A 17,912-nucleotide genomic window follows, 5' to 3' on the forward strand; every position below is an offset into this window, starting at 1 on the left:
ATTAAAACTAAAATTTGGAGCTGTTAGTTGAGTCTGTCTGCAGACTACCATTAAGGGACAAACACAGCACGCATTTCCAAGAAGCAGTGGCTTGGGGACTCCTGGGCCATGGCTTGTAGAAGCCTTGGACATGTCTGCAAACTGGCCCACCATCACCTCTTTGGATGAGAACAAGAGGAAGGGGTGGAGGATTCTCAGTCTAGATTGCGGGGCTCTGCAGGGCAGCTGCCTACTGAGTCTGCTGGGATTGCCTTTGGAAAAAGCAGCCAAGGATGCTCCTGAGTTCTGCTTGCTCTGGACCAGCCTCCTGAGGCTCCAGCACCCCTGGCAGAGCTGCGTGCATGTGGGCTTGGGGAGGTGTTCCCTGTCAGGGTCAGCTGAGATCAGGTGGTGCTGTGTGCGCCATAAGTCATATGGGGCTTACATTTCCGCTTCTTGTCTTCCTGCTGTTGCACCAGCTTTGTTGATTAACACACGCTCTTGCTTTTCCCCAAAGGCATCCACAACGTGGAAGGGATCGCTGTGGACTGGATGGGAAACAACCTGTACTGGACTGACGATGGCCCGAAAAAGACCATCAGCGTGGCTCGCCTGGAGAAGGCTGCCCAGACGCGGAAGACACTGATAGAGGGGAAGATGACCCACCCCAGAGCAATTGTGGTGGATCCCTTGAATGGGTGAGTATGTGGAGGGTGGCACGAAGCCGGGCAGAGCTCGTGAGGAGCTTCMTCTTTGGTCCTTTGGCTGAAGGGGAGAGGGATGTATTCCTCCAGCTGCTCCATCCACCCCCTTTTCATGTGTGTCTCCCACCTGTTCTTGTGCTGGCTCTTGCCCAGCCTGAGTCTCCTGGGTGCTAGGATAGGATGTCCCATGCCTGGAAATGGCTCAGCCAGGCCTGGCGGGAGATAGAAACACAGCAAGCCCTGTCCTTGCACACTTATCCTGGTGCTGGAGAGCAGAGGGAGAGGAGTCCTCAGCTGTCTGACATCCAGAGATGTGCTCTCAGCCCCTCTTCTTAGCCATAGCTGTCTATGCTCAGGCTGGGGCCAAGGTGCCACAACTGCAGGATGCTGAGGTTCCATGCTCAGGTATGTGCAGCTGCAGCACTGCTTTCATCAGCTGGGAAGGCGTCCCTGGCTCAGGAGAGGGATTTCTGGGACCTGTGGGAGGTTCTTCCTTTGCCTCTTGTTAGATGCTGGATGACAGGGAATTTTACTCTCAGAATGCCCACTTGCATGGGGAAATGGAGGCAGAGCCCAGTGACTCTTCAGGTCAGTGATGGGGTGGACTCAGAGCCCAGATCTCCTGCACCTCTAACAGCTTATCATCTCTCACAGGTGGATGTACTGGACAGACTGGGAGGAGGATCCCAAGGACAGCAAGAGAGGCAAGATTGAGAGAGCTTGGATGGATGGATCCAACCGCAACATCTTCATCACCTCCAAGACAGTCCTGTGGCCCAATGGCCTGAGCCTGGACATTCCAGCCAAGATTCTCTACTGGGTGGATGCTTTCTATGACCGCATTGAAATGGTCTATCTGAATGGCACTGAGCGGAAGGCGAGTGGAGGCCTCACCTGCTCCTGCTGGCCAGTTGCCTGCTGGGGCTGTGGGGGCCATGGGCAGGCAGCCCACCCGCCAGCAGGGTGTCTCATGCCTCACCTTGGCTGGCTGTGGTCCTGCACGCCTGTAGGGTGGGCAGCTGGCTTGTGTTCAGCCGCACTCCCCTGCTGCTTGCTCTCTGCTCCGTCCTCCTGCCCTGTGCTCCCTGGCACCCGCCCTGGGTAACGACGAGCTTCTCTATGCCCTGCAGATCGTGTACGAGGGAACAGAGCTGAATCATGCCTTCGGGCTGTGCCACTACAGCAACTTCCTTTTCTGGACTGAGTACCGTAGAGGCAGCATCTACCGCCTGGACCAGACCTCCAAGGTGGTGAGCCTGCTGCGGAATGAGCGCCCACCCATCTTCGAGATCCGGATGTACGATGCCCAGCAGCAGCAAGGTCGGGGGGCCTCCGCGGAGCACCACGGCTGTCTGTCCATCCCCTACACCTTCCCTACTCATTGCCATGCACCCTGTATTTCTCCATAAACACTGCTATCAGTCATCCCAGGCCCTTCGCCCTTTCCCTTCCTCCTCCTCCTCTCTCACAACATCAGTGGCTGGTTCAGCTGGGCTCCTATCCTGCAAGGAGTCCCCAGCGCCTTGCATGGCCTGCTGAACCAGGCTCTCCAGCTGGGTTCCTGCTGTGGAGCCCGTGGAGGGAACTGTGGGGGGCTGAGGGCACCCAGCAGCCCTCCTGAGGGTTAGCAGGGTTGCTTGAACGCTGATGTTCCCTCCTCTCCTGCCTTGTCTCCACAGTGGGCTCCAACAAGTGCCGCGTGAACAACGGGGGCTGCAGCAGCTTGTGCCTGGCCACCCCTCGGGGCCGGCAGTGTGCCTGTGCCGAGGACCAGATTCTGGGACTGGACTCAGTCACTTGCCAGGGTAGGCTGCTGTGTGGTGACGGGGAGAGGATGGGCTGGCTCCGGGCTTGGGGGAAGACGAGTCCTCTTTGCTTTGCTGGGAGACTGCTGATGGAGGAGTCGCATTACCTGCTCCGGTTCCTCCACTTGTGAAATGGTGATAAGGACAGCAGCCTCCCTTGGGAAGCATGTGGAAATCTCCAGTGAAGGCCGCAGTATGGGAGCTACCTGGTGCAAGGCGTCTATGCCCAAGCACTCTGGAGCGGGTTTGCTCTGCTGCGTGTGAACTTTGAGGAGAGCCAGACTTAAGACAGGGAGCTCAGGTTTTGATGGGCTTCACCAGTTCTGCAYGGATGCGAGGGGTGAAGTTCTGCTGATGCAGCATGCCTGCATGCATGGAGTTACCCAGAATCTGTCCCCCTCCATCCTGCACTGTGTGTTGTTGTTTTGTTGTTGGGAGACTGTGCACATGGGCATGGGGTACCTCTGTGCGACCTGTCTCAGGTCTGCTGGGCACTCGTGGTGACAGCCTGCCTGCCTGGGGGTGTGGGACTRTCCTTCTGCTGCCCTGCATCCTGCACCAACTGTTTGTCTAAAATCATCCCTGCCTCTTGCTTTTCCTTTGCCAGCCAACCCGTCCTACATCCCCCCTCCGCAGTGCCAGCCTGGGGAGTTCGCCTGTAAAAACAACCGCTGCATCCAGGAGCGCTGGAAGTGTGACGGGGACAACGACTGCCTGGACAACAGTGATGAGGCCCCTGAGCTTTGCCGTGCGTAGCAGCCCCTGCACAGGGGGATGGCAGTCTGCGTGCTTCTGGGGTGTTGGGATCCAGGCTCAGCCTAGAAATCTGACTTCTCACAGACATGGGGCAGGCAGCCACAGTTCCTGGGTCTCTTGACTGACTCTAAGAGGGGAGCAGATTCACAAGATTGCAGTGGAGGGAGGAGGAAGGAAAATGGTGATTAGGAATCTGGATCCCCATTTTGGTCTGCGACTCTCTGCCCTTTTCTACCTGTGTTTTTCTCTGCGCCAGGAGCAGTGCAGGGGCGGAGGGGGTGGGTGGAGAAGGGAAGATCCTGAGCAAATGTCTCCTTCGCAGACCAGCACACCTGCCCTTCGGACCGCTTCAAGTGCAAGAACAACCGGTGTATCCCCAATCGCTGGCTCTGTGATGGGGACAACGACTGCGGGAACAACGAGGATGAGTCCAACTCCACCTGCTCTGGTGAGGAGTCTGCCAGATCCTTGRGGGACAGGAGGGAGGGCTTGAACTGCTGCACTGAGCTGCAGCCTTTGCTGTTGCCTGCATAAGTTGCTGGTTTGCAGCTGGGGTTTCAGGGGCCTCGTGGAGGTGTCTGCATGCCAGGTGCTAGCTGCCCTTGCTGYAGCAACTTTGGCTTCTGCACCTCTACCATGGAGTTTGTTCTACCTCTACCCAGGCACACTAAGGCATGGCCAGTTATTAAAGCTCTTTCTGTCTCCCCCGGTCCAGCCCGCACCTGCTCTCCCAAGCAATTCTCCTGTGCCAGTGGGCGCTGCATCCCCATCTCCTGGACATGTGACCTGGACGATGACTGTGGGGACCGCTCCGACGAGTCTGCTTCGTGCGGTGAGCTGGGGCTGGGGAGAGCGCCGGGAATGGCAGTGCGGGGGCAGGCGAGAAGAAGGGTCTCTCCCCGTGCTGATCCTGCCTTTGCTTCCTCTGCAGCCTACCCGACCTGCTTCCCCCTGACACAGTTCACCTGCAACAACGGCCGCTGCATAAACATCAACTGGCGCTGCGACAACGGTAAGGCCCTGCCGCCTCTCCTGCTGCGCTGGGGTGGCACGCCACGCCACGGCACAGCCTGCGATGGCGAGATCAGTGGCCAGGGCAGCTGGGCAGCGGGGCTCTTTGGCTGGCCTGTGTCTGCAAGGACTGCCTCCCTTTGGTCCACCACTGCATACTGGAGCCCAGGCAGCCAGGGGAGGARGAATTAGCTGTAACTATAAATGCATCCTGAGGCGCCGGGACACACATGTCGCTTGGCTGCCCTGGGGGAGCAGGTGTTGCAGGAGTAGCCAGGCAGGGATCACTCCAGCAGACCTTGGCAAGGCAGCCAAGACTGTGTGCCCAGCGCTTTAAGCAAGTTTCCTGTGGCCTGTGGTAATGGCCGGGCTGAGCGAGGCGCTGTGCTTAGCCCTGGGAGAAGCAGGGCAGGACTCCGGGCAGCTCCACCCTGGCCTCACTATCCTGTTTCCAGGATAAGACCTGGGAGAGACGGTTTGTCCCAAGGCTGCTCTTTTTCCTCACAAGTTTATTTTGGGCTTCCTAACTGTTATGATTTAATTAGTGACTTCAGAGTAGGTGAGGCATGTTTACAGCAGGTATAAAGGAGGTGAGCAGGGAGCTGCAGGGTGCAAACCTCTCCCTCAGCTCTTAATGAGCCTGTGGCCTCTTCCTCCTGTCTTGAAGCCACCAGCTACAAAGGGGCCAGGTGTTTTCCCGGAGATCCACAAGTGCTTGTGGCCAGACAGTGTAGAGGGCGTGCTGCTGAACGATGGCCTTGGTGCTGGGCATCTCTGCACGCGGGAGCTGACGGCCTGCTGTGGCCAGACCCTGCACATCCACAGAGCCAGAGCTGCCTCCAGCCCCTGCTTCTGATCTCGCTTGCCCCCTGGGCATCCACTCAGCCCTGCCGCTGCATGGTGTCAGTGTGTCCCTTTCCATGTTGGTGTCCTTGTCCCCATGTCCACTTGTTCTTGTGCCACTCTGTGTGCCAGTGCTGTGCTGTGCTGTGTTGTTTTGTTTGTCATTGTGCCCACTCTTCTGTCTTGGTTGGTTCTGTGTTTCAGAAAAAGATTGTGGGGATGGCTCTGACGAAAAGAACTGTCCAAAGTCTACCGGTTAGTGCATAGATCAACATGCACCAGACCCCGGCCTGGCCCGGGTGCCCCAAAACCCACTGCCCCTCCGGGGTGCCGCATGCCCCCTTGTGCGCATGCTGGCAGCTCCGCTCCCACAAATCATACTCTGGCAGCAGGAGAGAAATGTTGAGGAAAAGGAACCATGCCTCCCCGCTTGCTCCAGTGCCACGGACTCAAAAGMTCGGGCCCCATTAGAGAGAGCCCAGTAATACAAGGGCCTGAAGCTGCAGGAGCTGGGCTGGCCTGGAGCTGCGGTGGTGCCGGTGGCCCCGCGTGTCCTGCAGAGCTGCAGGAGGCTGGCGCTGGGAGCACAGGCCAGGATGCCTACCTGCCCTGCCAGCTTTCCCAGTGTTTCCAATGGCTGGAGACAGCCTGGCATGGTGGGAGTGCAGCATTCTGGAGGAGCTCCAGCTCTGGCAGCTCCAGAGCCCGGCACAGCACCAGTGCTGCAGAGATCCCACCTCCCTGCGAGCAGGAAGCACGCTCTCCTTCTGGCAAGCTGGCACCTGCAATTGGCTGTACCAGCCCCGTTGCACGAGCTGGAGCACCTGGCCGGCCCCGCTCCCCTGGCGCTGGGTGCCCTCCTAGCCCCGGTACATGAGTGATCTATGCAGTTTCTGTGTTTCACTTCCCTGTGTGCTGCTGGTGCCCGGCTGTGCCGGGCGAGCATGTCTGGTGGGAGGTGGGGGGCCTGAGGCCAAGCTCTCTGTTCAGCTGGGGCTCCTGCTCCGGGCCTGGCAGCATGGTCCTGCTGGATCCCTGATGTCTGCCCACTTCCCCCAGCTTGCTCCTCTGTCAGAGGTGGGGGGATGGTGCCTCCACACTCTGGCGCTGCCCACGGCACCATACCGCAGCACGACCCTGCCACAGCCAGCTCAGTGTGCRCTGATTCTCCTCCCATTCCCTTTCCCTCCTCAGACAATGACTGCGGAGACAACAGCGACGAGGCTGGCTGCAGCCACTCCTGCTCTAGCAACCAGTTCAAGTGCAACAGTGGGCGCTGCATCCCTGTTCACTGGACATGCGATGGGGACAATGACTGTGGCGACTACAGCGATGAGACCCACGCCAACTGCACCAACCAGGGTGAGCCGCGGCACAGGCTGTGGAGAGACGTGTTGCTCCTGTCCCTCCTGTCTCGTTGGGCTCAGAACGTTTGGTATTGCGTGTCAGTCTGCAGGGACATGGGAATGCAGAGGGCAGTTTGTAGCCCAGATCCTGCCTGCGGCGCAGCCTGCAGGAAGGGCTCGGGGTGTAGCCACTCCATGGCATGGGAGAACTTGTGTGTGACCTGCTTTGGGAGGCCTCAAACTGGCCTGTCCTCTCCCAGCCACTGGCAAAGGGGCAGGTGGGTGCAGCAGGGAGACGTTCCCTGGCACCAGACCCTGCAAAGCAAGGAGTCCCCTGACACAGAGCTGCCCCAGCCCCCTGCTCCTAGGAGGGATCCTGCAGCCTCGTTTGCCGCCTTGGATGCCCAAATACCCTGCTCCTGCATGTTCCAGGGCATCCAGCCATTTCCCTGCCAAAGTAAGAGCCTGGAGCTCCTCCTGTTCCCCGCCAAGGTCCAGCTGGTACCTGGGCTCTGGGTGCGCAAGTGGTTAATACAGTTAATGCAGTGTGTATCCCCATCCTTGTGCCCCACCCCGCAGCCACGCGCCCACCCGGAGGCTGTCACACAGACGAGTTCCAGTGCCGGCTGGATGGGCTCTGCATCCCCATGCGCTGGCGCTGCGATGGTGACACCGACTGCATGGACTCCAGCGATGAGAAGAACTGTGAGGGTGTCACCCACGTCTGCGACCCCAATGTCAAGTTTGGCTGCAAGGACTCAGGTGACAACAGGACGGGGAAACTGTATCCGCGCTGTCTGCTCTATGGGGCTGGGCCAGGAACCTGCATCTGGGCCAAAGAAAGAGAGAGGGATGTGTGCAGGGCCCTGCCTGACCTCTGAGGCCTGGGGATATAGGCCCAAGATCTGGGTTGCAGGAAGCACCCCTGGAACATGAATTTAGGATATTTTTTCCCCCTTTTAGATTTGAAAACTGAATGTTTTTAATTTGGAGGCAAAATAAAGTTCCCTGAGCTAGCACGAACTCCAGGGACAGAGAGGACTTGTTGGTGATGGAAATAACATCTCTTCAGTGTCTGATTTGTACCATCTTTGCCTTCCCCCCCCACCAGCCCGCTGCATCAGCAAGGCCTGGGTCTGTGATGGGGACAGCGACTGCGAGGACAACTCGGATGAGGAGAACTGTGAGTCACTGGTGTGCAAGCCGCCCTCCCACACCTGTGCCAACAACACCTCTATCTGCCTGCCTCCTGAGAAGCTCTGCGATGGCTCTGATGACTGTGGAGATGGCTCCGATGAGGGCGAGCTCTGTGGTGAGTGCTGAGCTGGAACTCCCAATGCCTTCCCTGACCAGGCAGAGGGAGGAGGAGAAATCCCTGACAGCCATATGGCTCCCCTCTCTGCAGACCAATGCTCCCTGAACAACGGCGGCTGCAGCCACAACTGCACTGTGGCCCCCGGCGAGGGCATCGTGTGCTCTTGCCCACTGGGCATGGAGCTGGGCTCAGATAACAAGACCTGCCAGATCCAGAGCTACTGTGCCAAGCATCTCAAATGCAGTCAGAAGTGCGAGCAGGACAAGTACAACGTGAAGTGCTCCTGCTATGAGGGCTGGATGCTGGAGCCTGATGGCGAGAGCTGCCGCAGCCTGGGTGCGTGTGAACCGTGGGACCCTGCGGGACGCAGGGATTCGCAGTGCAGCTGAGGACCATGCTGGTGAGGAGTCCACAGCCTGGCCTGATCCAAGGTGGAGGATCTGCCAGTAGAGAATGGACCCCTCACTGTCCCTACCCCATCAGGAGCTGCTCTCTGCAGGAGACAGAGCTCCATGGCCACCTTTTCCCTCCCAGGATCAACCCTGAGCTCAGACCTGGCTCATGTGCCTTTGAGAAGCAGGGAATTTGCATTTTGCCCTTGCTGGCTTYATTCCTGCAGAGTGGAGAAGCATACCGCGGGTTTGAGGGCAGAGGGAGCTCTGCCAGCCTGTCGGAACCTGCTTTGTGTGCAGCAACTGTGCAGTCCTGCCAAGGGCTGCTGTCACTGYGGGTGTGAGCCTGAGCTGTCCCCCRCCAAGGGCACAGCCATGTCCCTGTCCTCAGGGCTGTCCTCATTGCCGTTGGCAGGCTTGGTGGCACAAGAAAGGCAGCTCTGTTCCCAGAGCCCAGGAGTGAGCGGCACAGCCAGGGGATGTTTTGTCTGAAGCCAGAGGATGTGGCAAGGGGGGAGGCAAGCACCTAGTAGGGCACGAGCCTCTGCCCTGCACGAGGCTCAGGTGGACTGTGATGTACCCCAGGCTGGTTCTTGGGGTGTGGCCACACAGGCTGACCCTCCAAGTRGGGAGAGAAGTGATGCCAGTGGTGGGGCTGGAAGGAGGGTCTGTGGTACAGGGATGCAGGTGGGGCTGGGGGCCAGGAGCCAGGGACACATTTCACCCATGGACATGAAGACAGTGTTTCCTGCCTTGTCCGTGCCCCGCCCCTCTGACGCTGCCATGTTTTCCCCAGATCCCTTCAAGCCCTTCATCATCTTCTCCAACCGCCACGAGATCCGCCGCATTGACCTGCACAGGGGAGACTACAGTGTCCTAGTCCCCGGCCTGCGCAACACCATTGCCTTGGACTTCCACCTCAACCAGAGCTCACTGTACTGGACAGATGTGGTGGAGGACAAAATCTACCGTGGGAAGCTGCTTGAGAACGGGGGTGAGCAGCCCTGAGGGCGTAGAGCAAGCTCTCAAAGGCCAGACGGGTGGAATGAGAAGCGGAGGCACTTTTCTGGGATAGGCTCCTAGAAGTGAGTCCTTGTWCCCCAGCAATGGTGTGGCAGCGGCTAGAGCCCACAGCCGCTGTAATGATCCCTTTCTGCCTTCCAAGGCTGCTCATTATGTAGGCGTTAATTAGCATTCCCAATGCTTCCCTAATGGTAATTACAGCCTGGCAGCTGGGAGCAAAAAGCCCAGGCTCTCCCCCGCCCCAGCAGTGCCTTCCGATGCCAGTAGCAGCTGTGGGAGGGGGAGCACCCAGCATCTGGGCTTGGACGTGGGCTGGGGTTTCCAAAGGCTCTACCTCCATCCTGGTGCACAGTGAGGGGAAGAGCTGAGCCCTTTGGGCTTCAGGCCCTATTTCGGGAAGATACTAATCTTGCATAGGGTGTGTGTTGCCCTTTCAACCCCAGTCAAGCTAGGTGGACCCGTTCAGGACTAGGGTGTGTGGGTGCCCTTGGTGTGTCAAGGAGGAGGCTCCCAGCTCTGACTCTCCTGGCACTGCTCCTCCCAGCTCTGACCAGTTTTGAGGTGGTGATACAGTATGGGCTGGCCACCCCTGAGGGCCTGGCTGTGGACTGGATCGCTGGCAATATCTACTGGGTGGAGAGCAACCTGGACCAGATCGAGGTAGCCAAGCTGGATGGCACCATGAGAACCACGCTTCTGGCTGGGGACATCGAACATCCCCGTGCCATCGCCCTAGACCCCCGCTATGGGTAAGGCAGGAAGAGATATCTGTCACCAGGGCATGATGTTTGATTTGAGAAGGGACCAAGCCACAGGTTCTAGCCTGGTGGCATTCCCTCATTCTGCTGTTTTGGGAGGAGAAGCTGTTTTCCCATGTGCCCCTTGCTGAGCACCCCTCCTTGGTGTCCCTTGCAGGATACTTTTCTGGACAGACTGGGATGCCAGCTTGCCCCGCATTGAGGCTGCCTCCATGAGTGGCGCGGGTCGGCGCACCATCCACAAGGAGACGGGCTCCGGGGGCTGGCCAAATGGGCTCACCGTCGACTACCTGGAGAAGCGCATCCTCTGGATCGACGCCAGGTAACAGCAGGCCATCTTCCACCCTGGTGCCTCCTCCCCTTCCCCAGCTCCCCAGACTGCTCCAAGCACCTCCCAGCTGCCAGGGCCCTTGCCCCTCGGCCATACCGCCTAGCTCTGGTATGTTCCTGATTGTGTCCATGTTACTCGGCCCTTTGACTTCCAGGCTCGATGCAAAGCCCTTGCTCAGGAGGGGTCTGATGGTGCCTGAAGCATGTTCCAGCTTTTGGTCTGGGTTTTCTCCTCTGCAAGAGCTCTGACTCCCTGATGAGAACCAGTAGCCATCCTTGCCTGCAGCATTATGCAGAGCAGAGGTGGTAGTGGCTGGACCCTGGGTTGTTGCTGTTGTGTGAAATACTTGGCCCTTGCCTGTGCCCCGTTGTCAGCCTGCTCTCACCCCTTGTCTCCCTCTCCCTATCTCTGTTGGGGTGCAGGTCAGATGCTATCTACTCAGCTCTGTATGACGGAACAGGGCACATTGAGGTGCTACGGGGCCACGAGTACCTGTCGCATCCTTTTGCTGTAACCCTCTATGGGGGTGAGGTATACTGGACCGACTGGCGCACCAACACACTGGCCAAGGCCAACAAATGGACCGGGCATAACGTCACAGTGGTGCAGAGGACAAACACGCAGCCCTTTGACCTGCAGGTGTATCACCCCTCCCGGCAGCCACTGGGTGAGGCCTGGAGGAGACTGTGATGTGGGGTGGGAGAAGAATGATGGGGACATGATGTTTGCACTCAGTGTGTGCCCGTATCTGCTCAGTGTGTTGTGGGCAAGTTGTTTCCACTCCCATGCTTCATGAGGGAGAAAGCTCCTGCAAGCTTGGGAGCCTGCAGACTGCCCRTGCTCACCTCCCAGCTGAGCCAGGAGATTCCCTCCACGGCTCTGGCCACCAGTGCAGAGAAAATGCCCTGGTTTCATGAAGCCAAAGGGTAAGGGTGGCCTGGCTCCCTCTCAGGTCTTGGGGCAGTGATGGGGCGAGCTGTTCCCTGAGCAGGGGCATCTGCAGCACTCTCTGGAGCTTGGGGGCAAGCGGCCCCACAGGCAGAGGTGTTGCTGATTGTTTTTCTCTCTTTGCAGCTCCGAATCCCTGCGAAGCCAATGGGGGTAAAGGGCCGTGCTCCCACCTCTGCCTCATCAACTACAATCGCACTCTGTCCTGTGCCTGCCCACACCTTATGAAACTGGACAAGGACAACACAACCTGCTACGGTAGGGATGTGTCCAGGGCTCTGCTCCCGGAGAGGAGGAGAAGGCACCCTGCTGCAGGCCTCACTGGGCTTTCCAGAGTGAGCTCCCACTACTGCCCCATCTCACCCCTTCTTCTCAGAGTTTAAGAAGTTCCTGCTGTACGCGCGACAGATGGAGATCCGTGGCGTGGACATTGACAATCCCTACTACAACTACATCATCTCCTTCACGGTGCCCGACATTGATAATGTCACTGTGGTGGACTATGATGCCCTGGAGCAGCGCATTTACTGGTCTGATGTGCGCACTCAAACCATCAAGAGAGCCTTTATCAATGGCACTGGTGTGGAGACTGTGGTCTCTGCAGGTGAGTGAGGAGGAGTGCTCCTCTGCCCTCCTCTCCAGCCCCCATGACATGGCAGAGGCAGCATTAACTGGCACAGCTATTCCCACTGCAGAGCAAGCTGTTGGGCTTTCAGGCCTCCAAAGGCTTCTGGTCCACTTATTGGGCCCTTTCTCTCCAGTTTGAGCATCGTCCCAGAGCCTGGCCGCAAAACTAACGAGTCTCCATTCACCCTTGCCTTTCAGACCTGCCCAACGCTCACGGTCTCTCAGTGGACTGGGTTTCCAGAAACCTCTTCTGGACCAGCTATGACACCAACAAGAAGCAGATCAATGTTGCGCGGCTGGATGGCTCCTTTAAGAACGCAGTGATCCAGGGGCTGGACAAGCCTCACTGCTTGGTGGTTCACCCCCTCAAAGGGTAGGTGTCTCAGCTGTGGGCTGGCTCGGGAGCACTGTGGCTCTGCGCTCGTGTCTCCAGCGTGGGGGCAGCAGGAGCCCAGTGTGCCAGCAGGCTCAGATGCAGAGGGCCAGGAGCGTCAAAGGAAGTGAAGGTGTGTGTACAGGCACGTGTGTGTGTGCGTGGTAGAATCAGTACATGTGCAGAAGGCTGGGGAGAACAGATTGCACTTTGTATGTGTCTGTGCACGTAGGAGTGCTGTAAGAAGAGGAGATAGGCCTCAGCTTAGGAGGTGTGCATCTGCCAGTGTGCCTGAACAAGCAGGCTGTGCTTCTGCAAAGGCTTGCGTGTGTGTGTGTAGGAGAATGTATGTGGAGCTGAACAGGCTGCAGATGAATGTTCAGCCATGAGCATGTGCCAGTGTGTGTGTGTGTGTGTGTGTGTGTGTGCAAAAGGAAGAGGACAGGCTGCAGCTCTGGGCATGGGGGCCTTGCTGAATGGGGGTGCATGTGTTCTTGCAAACACCATGCTCGCTTCCCTGGAGCTGTGGGCCCAGTGCTTGAGGCAAGGCAGCCAGCCTGTCCTGGCTGTGTGGCAGGAGGGAGAGAAGGGCTCACCAGAGCCTGAAGAGGAGGTGGTGCTGGCTGGTATGGTGGGATGCTGGCAGAGCTCAGAGGGACAAAGTGAGCAGGAGAGGTGGGCCTCGATGAGGGAGGCGTGGGTCGTTCCGTTAGACGAGCCACACTCACCATGCTCTCACGGGTACAGGAAGCTCTACTGGACAGATGGGGACAACATCAGTGTGGCCAACATGGATGGCAGCAACCGCACCCTCCTCTTCACCAACCAGAAGGGGCCTGTTGGTACGGATGTCCCTGCACACTCCTGTGGATAGCCCCTGCCTCCCAGCTCCCTGGCTGGCCCCAGCCGCTAGTGCGAGCTGCTGATGGTCCYTTGTTTTCCAGGGCTGGCCATTGACTACCCAGAGAGCAAGCTGTACTGGATCAGCTCTGGCAACGGCACCATTAACAGGTGTAACCTGGATGGCAGTAGCTTGGAGGTGATTGAGACGGTGAAGAGCCAGCTGAGCAAGGCGACTGCATTGGCCATCATGGGTGAGAGCTGGAAGGATGACAGGGGCACTTGCAAAGCTATGTACCATTCCCAGGCTKAGACTACTCACTGCCACCTCTAGCAGCTGAGGGAGGGGATGAGACCTCTTGTTCCCATGTCATTGCATGTGAATCTGTGTGGAGCTGCAGCTCTACCCTGCAGATGGGAAGAGACAGGTGGATGGCGGAGGAAGAGGGTGCAAAATCTGCTGCATGCTCCTGCTTCCTCTCCAAACAGGTGACAAGCTGTGGTGGGCWGACCAGGCCTCGGAAAGGATGGGCACCTGCAACAAGAAGGATGGCACAGAGGTGACTGTGCTGCGCAACAGCACCACGTTGGTAATGCACATGAAGGTGTATGACGAGAGCATCCAGCAGGGTAAGCTCGCCTTCCTGCCAGCAGAGGTTTCCACAGGGCCGGGGAGAGGATCTCATGCTCTGCTGGCAGCCCTGGGGCTGCCCAGGCCCTTTTCTGTGCTGGCCCACGCCTGCCCATCATCCCTGCACCCAGTTCTTCAAGAGCTGTCAGAGCCCCCATGTCTCCTGCTGCTGCACTGTGCAGCAGGCAGCAATGGCCCTGGCTGCCTTAGCCTTCCCCCAGCTGCCTGCAGCCCTTGGACTTGGCTCAAGCCCCCAGCCACCTCTGACTTCCTCTTCTCTCCACGGTAGCTGGAATCAACCCCTGCAGCGTAAATAATGGCGACTGCTCTCAGCTCTGCCTCCCCACTTCAGAGACTTCCCGGTCCTGCATGTGCACTGCTGGCTACAGTCTGAAGAGCGGACAGCAGTCCTGTGAGGGTGAGTCTGCGCCTGCTCCTTGTGCCGCTTGGCCACCCTCCCCTCCCACTGGGTCCCTAGGGAGCGGAGAGGCCCCAAGACCTTGCACATCATGGTGCCAACCAGCTGAGCCGATTGCAGGAGTGGGAGCAAAGCCTGCGTGATGCTCGCTGCACTTTCCGAAGGCAGCTGGTGGTGGCTCCTTGTGGGGCTGCCTCCTCTTTGGCAGCTTTGTGCCAAGCAGAGCTGCAGGTGACTGGGCACCGCAGCAGGGTGGGAGCCCAGAAGGGGCTGAAGTTGGCTGCAGGGTGACTTGTGTGCCTACAGGGTGCTGCGCAGGGGCGGGCAGGCTGGATCCAGGAGGAGCAGGTCTCTTTACAGGAACTAACTGCTCCAGCTTTAGAGGACACAGGGCAAGATGCCATGGTGGGAGCTGAGGTGGAAGCTCTTGGAGGAGAGAGGACACCTTTGTTACTGGTAGTGGGGATGGGTCACTGAGTCCCCGAAATCATGGAGAATGGGACTGGGCAGCCTGGCATGGGATTGGCTGGCCCCTCCTGCTCCATGGCTGGGGTAGCTCCTGTGAAGTCATCCTACTCTGCAGGTGTTTCCATGCCCCTGGGGGAGAGCAAAGTGTCAGCCCAGCAGCTGTGAGCAACCTCTCCCGGGTACCTTTAGCAGCTCGAGCTCCCCATTAGCATTTGCCCTGCAATTCCCAAATCTCTGCCCAAATTGCCTCTATAACCCTTGGGAGGTAAAAGCACCCCACCCCCCCAATCATTCACTGCCAAGGCCTCTCTCAATGGCTGTTTTTGTGCAAAATGTTCTGGGTATTTTTGGACGGGACTGGCAAAGTTGCAGCACCATCTGGGTCAGGGCAGGGACTGAATAACAAGCGCTACCCTGACCCAAATGTGACGCTGAGCTCTTGTCAGCGCTTGGGGGGGGTGGAGGGAACCCTGGAACAAAGCAGCTGCACTCATGCCTCCCCTGTGTCCCCACGTGGATCCAGACCCCACCCTGAGTAGGTCTCTGAGCTTGCAGCCTCCAGGKGGATCCATTTGCTGGGCTCCTGCGACAGCTCCAGACACAACTCCTGGGAGCTGCCCAGTCTTTCCTGTCCTTATGTCCGGGGCCCAGCTGCGGAGCAGGCTGTGAGGTGGGCATTGCACCTGCCTCACAGCAATGCCTCCAGCAGCGTCCAAGCCTGCCAGCAGCTCCAAGCAGCATTGTCTGATCCCTTGCTCTGTCCACCATCCCTCCACTATCCCAGGCCTCATGCCTGGCATGGCATGTGATGCTGCGGTGGGGGGTGGCACCCAGGCTGCTGCTCCTCTGGCTGTCGAGCAGGTTTCCAGGGGGCTGTGACTGTCACTGAGGCCTGTGGTGGTGCAAACCTCTTCCGTGGGGTTTGAATGTCCCCGCATCTGTTTTGCAGGTGTTGGCTCCTTCCTTCTGTACTCGGTCCATGAGGGGATCCGTGGCATTCCCCTGGATCCCAATGACAAGTCGGATGCTCTGGTGCCAGTGTCTGGGACCTCTCTGGCTGTGGGGATTGACTTCCATGCAGGTGACTGAAGGGGCTGGGAGCTGGGATGCCTGGCTTTGCCGCTGCGCCTCGGGGAAGAGCTGCTCTGCCTCTTGTGGGTGGCAGGAGCTGGATGGGGAGGAAGGATGGAGCAAGGGAGGTGGAGGCTGCTCTGRCCCCTGACCCTCATGTTGCCAGGGTGATCCCTTTGACCCTGAAAGAGCAGCTGCTCTCTGCCAAACCTGGTCCCCAGAGATCCCAGGACACTGCGCTGGTTTCTCACGACCCCGCTCCTCTCCCTTCTCTGTTGGGAACCGTTCCCCTGCACCTTGTTCCCTGACAGCCTCCTCTGCTCCCTACACTTCTGGCAGGAGGCCCTGCTCYTATAGTACGCAGCCCTTCCTTGGGCAGTGTCTTTCTGTAGAGCATCTCCCATCTGTGTCTCGAGTCCCCCTGCCAGGGCTGCAGGAGGGAGCTCTTCCCACGTCTGTGCCATCCTTGGGGTGACCCAAAGCTGGTGATTGACCTGAGTGCTTCAACCTGCCCCCTCCTAGAGAACGATACCATATACTGGGTGGATATGGGTCTGAGCACCATCAGCCGGGCCAAGCGGGACCAGACATGGCGGGAGGATGTGGTTACCCATGGCATTGGCCGAGTGGAAGGCATCGCTGTGGACTGGATTGCAGGTGAGAATTGTGCTCCTGAGCATGGAGATATCCATGAGGAGTCAGCGGCAGGGCTCACGTGGTTGTTCATTGTTCCCCTCTCCCCAGGGAACATCTACTGGACAGACCAGGGTTTCGATGTCATTGAAGTGGCCAGGCTGAATGGGTCCTTCCGCTATGTGGTGATCTCCCAGGGGCTGGACAAGCCACGGGCCATTACAGTCCATCCAGAGAAGGGGTGAGGAACCACACAAAGCTGCCCAGAGGGTGCTGTTGCTCCTGTGGGAGGCTGTGGTTGCACCCGGCAGAGGAGCAGGGCTTCCAGGTCTCTCCTGTTCTCTCTGGCACTGCCTTGTGCCACGCCAAGGGAGAGGCCCAGGATGTCCAAAGCAGCAGTTGGATTTACACACCCCACTTTCAGCGATGTGCTGAGCTGGCTCCCTAGGGGTGCTGAGAAATCACAACTCTCCTTGACTTTGTGGAGGACCTCATGTTTGTCCTCCCCTCTGAGGCCAGGGTTGCTGCTCCTGATGAGCCCTGTGCATGTCCCTGTTCCCCTCCCTTGCAGGTACTTGTTCTGGACAGAATGGGGGCAGTATCCCCGCATCGAGCGGTCTCGCCTGGATGGCACTGAGCGGATGGTACTGGTGAATGTCAGCATCAGTTGGCCCAATGGGATATCGGTTGACTATGAGGTACGGTGGCATTTGGAAGGACAGTGCCCCCCTCAACAGCCTTCCCACAGGCCTGGCAGGGAATTTGCCAGCCTAAATGGTCCCTGCAGGGATGCAGGTGTCAGTGGGACTGAGCCTTTGGAGGGGACAGCCATCCTCACCAGGGCTCTGGAGCCTCCCCTCTGGTGCAGGGAAGCTTGTCCAGGATTGTCATCTTCCGAACCTTAGGCATGATAGGCTGCCTGGTAGGGTTTCTCAGGCCCAGCACCTGCCCTGTACCTCTGTGCTCTCCTGCTGACTGGGCTGGTTTCTTGTCTACTTCAGGATGGAAAGCTTTACTGGTGTGATGCTCGAACTGACAAGATTGAACGAATTGACCTGGAGACTGGAGAAAACCGAGAGGTTGTCCTCTCCAGCAACAACATGGATATGTTCTCGGTGTCTGTCTTTGAGGATTACATTTACTGGAGTGACCGGTACAGTCCCTGACTTGGTGGTGCTGTGGGTGGCCAGGRCTGGCAGGGAGGAGCAGGAGGCAGGAGGATGGGGAGACTGGACAGGTCTACGGGTTGCTGTTGGTGGAAAGCAGCAGGACAGAGGGAAGGTCGTGGTGGGCTGGTGCTGCCCAGCTGGCTTGAGCCCTGCGTCTGCYGCTCAGTGATGCCTTCCTTTCCCAGGACCCATGCAAATGGCTCCATTAAAAGAGGCAGCAAGGACAATGCCACGGAGTCGGTGTCTCTGCGGACAGGGATTGGTGTGCAGCTGAAGGACATCAAAGTGTTCAACCGCGCCAGGCAGAAGGGTAGGACTGGGCTGGGAGCCGAGTTTGGGCAGCCTCGYGTGGCTGAGCCGAGTGGTGGACGTCATCTCCCACCACGGACAGATGCGAGGGGAGGGGGAAGGAGACAAATGGGCTGCTGTGTCCTTATGAAAGGACTGTGTCATGGTGTGGGTTGAGCCCCT

General features: G+C 58.4%; 1 protein-coding gene across 1 annotated transcript in view; it reads left to right on the plus strand.

The window, feature by feature from the left end:
* Nucleotides 1–17,912, plus strand: part of LRP1 (LDL receptor related protein 1) — an 82,721-nt gene that overhangs the window by 39,769 nt on the left and 25,040 nt on the right. The window contains exons 13-41 of the mRNA XM_085316197.1: nucleotides 497–677; nucleotides 1,338–1,560; nucleotides 1,814–2,003; nucleotides 2,363–2,488; nucleotides 3,096–3,236; nucleotides 3,567–3,692; nucleotides 3,960–4,076; nucleotides 4,176–4,256; nucleotides 6,293–6,460; nucleotides 7,024–7,206; nucleotides 7,556–7,756; nucleotides 7,850–8,095; nucleotides 8,948–9,145; nucleotides 9,719–9,923; nucleotides 10,090–10,254; nucleotides 10,686–10,930; nucleotides 11,338–11,469; nucleotides 11,588–11,815; nucleotides 12,037–12,211; nucleotides 12,959–13,053; nucleotides 13,156–13,305; nucleotides 13,541–13,681; nucleotides 13,972–14,100; nucleotides 15,518–15,649; nucleotides 16,162–16,296; nucleotides 16,384–16,513; nucleotides 16,844–16,970; nucleotides 17,274–17,425; nucleotides 17,627–17,751. Coding sequence (XP_085172323.1) covers nucleotides 497–677; nucleotides 1,338–1,560; nucleotides 1,814–2,003; nucleotides 2,363–2,488; nucleotides 3,096–3,236; nucleotides 3,567–3,692; nucleotides 3,960–4,076; nucleotides 4,176–4,256; nucleotides 6,293–6,460; nucleotides 7,024–7,206; nucleotides 7,556–7,756; nucleotides 7,850–8,095; nucleotides 8,948–9,145; nucleotides 9,719–9,923; nucleotides 10,090–10,254; nucleotides 10,686–10,930; nucleotides 11,338–11,469; nucleotides 11,588–11,815; nucleotides 12,037–12,211; nucleotides 12,959–13,053; nucleotides 13,156–13,305; nucleotides 13,541–13,681; nucleotides 13,972–14,100; nucleotides 15,518–15,649; nucleotides 16,162–16,296; nucleotides 16,384–16,513; nucleotides 16,844–16,970; nucleotides 17,274–17,425; nucleotides 17,627–17,751 — 4,647 coding nt within the window. The remainder of the gene's footprint in view (nucleotides 1–496; nucleotides 678–1,337; nucleotides 1,561–1,813; nucleotides 2,004–2,362; nucleotides 2,489–3,095; nucleotides 3,237–3,566; nucleotides 3,693–3,959; nucleotides 4,077–4,175; nucleotides 4,257–6,292; nucleotides 6,461–7,023; nucleotides 7,207–7,555; nucleotides 7,757–7,849; nucleotides 8,096–8,947; nucleotides 9,146–9,718; nucleotides 9,924–10,089; nucleotides 10,255–10,685; nucleotides 10,931–11,337; nucleotides 11,470–11,587; nucleotides 11,816–12,036; nucleotides 12,212–12,958; nucleotides 13,054–13,155; nucleotides 13,306–13,540; nucleotides 13,682–13,971; nucleotides 14,101–15,517; nucleotides 15,650–16,161; nucleotides 16,297–16,383; nucleotides 16,514–16,843; nucleotides 16,971–17,273; nucleotides 17,426–17,626; nucleotides 17,752–17,912) is intronic.

This window comes from Rhea americana, unplaced genomic scaffold (genome assembly GCF_003343005.1).
Source record: "Rhea americana isolate MKP2758 unplaced genomic scaffold, rheAme1 scaffold_457, whole genome shotgun sequence".
Taxonomy (NCBI): Eukaryota; Metazoa; Chordata; class Aves; order Rheiformes; family Rheidae; genus Rhea; species Rhea americana.